At 39.1% G+C, this 5227-nt stretch overlaps 1 protein-coding gene across 1 annotated transcript; it reads right to left on the bottom strand.

The window, feature by feature from the left end:
- Positions 1-1549: 1549 nt before the first annotated feature.
- On the bottom strand, positions 1550-1982 carry LOC117087420 (60S ribosomal protein L13-like). The gene has a single exon (XM_033217556.1). The coding sequence runs from the start codon at positions 1977-1979 to the stop codon at positions 1674-1676; it is 306 nt and encodes a 101-aa protein (XP_033073447.1). The 5' UTR covers positions 1980-1982; the 3' UTR covers positions 1550-1673.
- Between the last annotated feature and the right edge of the window lie 3245 nt (positions 1983-5227).

Below are 5227 nucleotides of genomic sequence, written 5' to 3'. Positions count from 1 at the left end.
TCAGAGATATTAGCCTGTAGTTTTGTGTGTGTGTATGTGTGTGTTTGTCAGATTTTGGTATCAGGGTGATGTTGGCTTCATAGAATTAGCTGGAAAAGAGTCTTTCCTCTTGGATTCTGGGGAACAGTTTTAATAGAATTAGTATCAAATGTTTTTGTACATTTGGTAGAATTTGGTTGTGAATCCTTTTGGTCCAAGACTACAAAATACTGCTGAAAGAAATCACAGATGACATAAACAAGTGAAAAACTACGCCATGATCATGGATTAGCATTGTTGAAATGACCATACTGCCCAAAGCAATCTACAGATTCAACAATATTTCTATCAAACTACCAACATCATTTTTCACAGAACTAGAAAAAAAAAATACTGAAATTCATATGAAACAAAAGAGAACATGAATAGCCGAAGCAATCCTAAACAAAAACAACAAGACCTAAAGCATCACGTTACCCAGTTTCAAGCTATACTATAATGCTCCCAAATGTAACCAAAACATCACAGTACTAGAACAAAAATAGACATCTAGACCAATAGAATAGAAGAGAGAGCCTAGAAATAAAGCTACACACCTACAGCCATCTTATCTAAGCAATAAGGAAAGAACTCCCTCTTCAATAAATAGCGCTGGGAAAACTGGCTAGCCATATGCAGGAGAATGAAACTGAACTCTTACCTTTTCCCATATACAAAAAATAACTCAAGATAGAATAAAGATTTAACTGTAAGGCCCCAAACTATAAGAATCACAGAAAAAAGCCTAAGAAATGCCATTGTGGGCCGGGCGCGGTGGCTCAAGCCTGTAATCCCAGCACTTTGGGAGGCCGAGACGGGCGGATCACGAGGTCAGGAGATCGAGACCATCCTGGCTAATACGGTGAAACCCCGTCTCTACTTAAAAATACAAAAAACTAGCCGGGCGACGAGGCGGGCGCCTGTAGTCCCAGCTACTCGGGAGGCTGAGGCAGGAGAATGGCATAAACCCGGGAGGCGGAGCTTGCAGTGAGCTGAGATCCGGCCACTGCACTCCAGCCTGGGTGGCAGAGCAAGACTCCGTCTCAAAAAAAAAAAAAAAAAAAAAAAGAAATGCCATTGTGGACATGGGCCTTGGGAAAGAATTTATGACCAAGTCTTCAAAAGCAATTGCAACAAAAACAAAAATTAACAAATGGGACTTAATTAAACTAAGGAGCTTCTCTACAGCAAAATAAACTATCAATAGATTAAACAGTCACCATATAGAATGGGAGAAATTATTTTCAAATGATATATCCAACAAAGGTCTAACATCCAGGAACCCCACAAGGTAGTCACTATCAGAAGAATTATCTTATGATGAGTCAGAAAACCAATCTTGTTCTTTGAAGCAGTTTGGAAGAGGTAATCTTTTTGAACTACGTCCATAGTGTTCTTCATAACAAAGGCCTACTAAATGAAAGAGAAGAGTTTATCAGTGTCTTATCCTAGATGGGGATAGGGAAATAATCAATCTTTAGATACTGCTAGATTTACTGTGTCATATAAAAGGGGATTCTCTCTCTCTCTCTTTTTTTTTTTTTTTTTTTTTTTTGACTGCTGACTGATTGCAAGTCCCCAGGAGGGCTTTATTTTTTCTTTTCAACATCCTGTTCTGCGGCTTCCTTGGCTCTTTTTGCCCGTATGCCGAAGAGTCAGGTGTTGGCACTGGCCATGCGGAGACTAGCGAAGGTTTTGAAATTCTTCTCCTCCTCAGTAATGACTCGAGCTTTCTCCTTCTTATAGACATTCCGGATGGGCATGACCAGTCCTGTCAGCTGGGTGGCCAGTTTCAGTTCTTCAGCAGAACTGTCTCCCTTCTTGGGGGCCGAGGGCTTCCTGGGGAAGAGGATGAGTTTGGAGCGGTACTCCTTCAGCCGCTGCACGTTGGCCTGCAGGGACTCCGTGGACTTGTTCCACCTCCTCGGATCCACAGAAATGCCGATGGTCCGGGCCACCATAAAAGGGGATTCTCTAATAAACACTTATGAAGTTCTTAGCTGAAAAATGTATCTCTAATAAAAAATTGATACTGAATCATAGCATTATAGAACACTTCCCTTCTCTCACAATTTGACATAACATCAGCAGGGCATAAGTATATTAACAACAGATTATAGCTAAAAAACTGCAAGTGTCAGACTCTATTTAAAAATTGTTGTTTAGAGAAATGTAGACGAAAGGGCACATGCAAAGACAAGCAAACACAAAAACCTAGAAGAAAATCAAAGACTTGCCTTTCTTCTTTAATTGGAATGTGTTTGGTGCAGCTACAGCCAGCAGTAAATTCCTAGTTCAGAATAACAGTCCAACTCCTACAGTCCAATTCCTAGTTCAGAATAACATAAAACATCACAGCAAAGATCTATTTCCCATAGTTCGCATTAGCTGATACATGATATACAGCTTTTAAAAATGCAAAGCATAATAAAAGCCAAGAAATACAACAGCCTGAAGAGACAAAGCATGCATCAAAACCAGACTCAGACATGGCAGAGATTTTGCAAATATCAGACTGGGAATTTTTCGTATCTATGAATGATATCTTAAGAATTCTACTGAAAAAGCCAAAATGCAATAACAAAGGGACAAAGTAAGTACAGATATTTTTAAAAATCTAAAAAAAATTGAAAATTTTCTATCTATTGAAAACTCTGTAATACAAACAAAGAACATCCTTAATGGACTCATCACTGGCCTGGACATGCCAAAGGATAAAATCAGTGAGCTTACACGGGAGGCTGAGGCAGGAGAATGGTGTGAACCTGGGAAGTGGAGCTTGCAGTGAATGGAGATCGCACCACTGCACTCCAGCCTGGGCGACAGAGCAAGACTCCGTCTCAAAAAAAAAAAAAAAAAAAAAATCAGTGAGTTTAAATGTGTATCCATAAAAATTTCATAAAGTGACATGCAAAGAGAAAAATGAAACAAAACAAAAGAGAATATCAAAGAACTATGGAACAATTTCAGATGCAACATATGTATTATGGGAATACCAGAAGAAGAAAGAGATAGGAAAGAGAGAAAATGTCTGAAGTTATAATTTCTGAAAATATTTCATATATTAATGGCAGACATCAAACCACAGATTCAGTAACACACAGGGAATGCCAAGCAACTTAAACAAAAGCAAAACAAATTAAACAAAAATATACAAATTCACATGACAGCATATTATATTCAAACCACATAATACCAAAGATAAAATAAAAATCAGGAAATCAGCCAGGAGGTAAAATAAAAATCAGGAAACCAGCCATGTAAAAAGACAAATATCTAATCTGTAGAGGAACAAGTATAACAACCACATTGAACATCTTATCAGGAACTATGAAGAAACAGTACAAGAGTCAAGTGATATCTCACAGTAGTTTTGATTTATATTTTCCTGATGACTAATAATGTGAAGCATCTTTTCATACACGTGTTGGCCATTTTGATGTCTTCTTCAAAGAAATATGCATTTAGGTTTCTTGCCCATTTAAAAAATTGTTTTATATATTTTATTCTATAGAGTTGTATATCTTTGCACATTTTTGATATTAACCCTTATTAGACATGTAATTTACACAATTTTGTTTCCTATCCATATATTGTCTTTTCATTTTCTTGTTTTCTGTGCTGTACAGGATTATAGTTTGATGTAGTCGAATTCATTTATTTTTGCTTTGTAGCTGGAGCTTTTGATGCCATATCCAAGAAATCATTGCAAAGCCAATGTCAAAACCTTTTTTTTTTTTTCTCTGTGTGTGTTTGTGTGTGTGTGTTTTGACTTTGCTGGTTTCAAAGATCCATGATGTCAGCTATCATCAAAAAGACAAATGTTGGTGGGAGTGTGAAGGGGATCCTTGTGTACTTTAGATGTGAATGCACACTGGTGCCACCATGATGGAAAACAATATGGAGGTTTCTAAAGAAATAAAAAGTAGAATCACTATATGACATATAAATCCTTATATGTATACACCCAAAGAAAATCAAATCAAATCACCACCTCATAAACATATTTGCACTGGGGAGGGGCCAGAAGGGTTGAATAGAAACAGCTTTCGTCTGCAGCTCCCAGAGAGACCAATGCAGAAGGCGGGGGATTTCTGCATTTCCAACTGAGGTACCCAGTTCATCTCATTGGGACTGGTTAGGCAGTGGGTGCAACCCATGGAGTGTTAGCAGAAGCAGGCTGGGGTGTTGCTTTACTCTGAAAATGAAAGGAGCTGGGAGACCTCCCTCTCCCAGCCAAGGGAAGTGGTGAGGGACTGTGCTACCCGTCCCAGGTACTAGACTTTTTCCACGGATTTTTGCAATCAGCAGAACAAGAGATTCCCTTGTGAGCCTACACCACCAGGGCCCTGGGTTTCAAAGCACAAAACTGGGTGGCTTTTTGGGCAGAAACTGAGCCAGCTGCATAGTTTTTTTCATACCCCAGCAGCACCTGGAACCCCAGCGAGACAAGAGAACCATCCACCCTGCTAAAAAGAGGGTTGAAGCCAGGAGCTGAGTGGTCTCGCTCAGTAGGTTCCACTCCCACAGAACCCAGCAAGCTAAGAAATACTGGTTTGAAATTCTCACTGCCAGCACAGCAGTCTGGAGTCCACCTGGGATGATCAAGCTTGGTGGGAGGAGGGGCATCCACCATTATTGAGGCTTTAGTAGGTGATTTTCCCTTGACAATGCTAAGGAGACTGGGAGGTTTGTACTGTGTAGAGTTCACAATCATATGGCAGACTGGCAGTTCTGGATCAAGTGGACCTAATAGACATTTACAGAACTCTACACCCCAAGCAACAGAACGTACATTCTTCTCAGTGCCACGTAGCAGTATTCGAAAATTGACCACATAATTGGAAGTAAAACATCCTCAGCAAATGCAAAAAAAAAAAAAAAAAAAAATGGAAATCATAACAAACAGTATCTTAAACCACAGTGCAATCAAATTAAAATTCAGGATTTAAAAACTCACTCAGAAGCTCACAACTACATGAAAATTGAACAACCTGCTCCTGAATGACTCCTGGGCAAATGACAAAAATAAGGCAGAAATCAAGAAGCTCTTTGAAATCAATGAAAACAAAGAGACAATATACCAGAATCTCTGGGACACAGGTACAGCAGTGTTAAGAGGAAAATTTATGGAACTGAATGCCCATATCTGAAAGCTGCAGGTTTGTTACATAGGTTGTGTCATGGGAGTTTGTTATACAGATTATTT

Source organism: Trachypithecus francoisi, unplaced genomic scaffold (genome assembly GCF_009764315.1).
Source record: "Trachypithecus francoisi isolate TF-2019V2 unplaced genomic scaffold, Tfra_2.0 Lachesis_group10, whole genome shotgun sequence".
NCBI lineage: Eukaryota > Metazoa > Chordata > Mammalia > Primates > Cercopithecidae > Trachypithecus > Trachypithecus francoisi.
The sequence above is the reverse complement of the archived record's forward strand: the minus strand, read 5'-3'. Positions and strand labels throughout refer to the sequence as shown.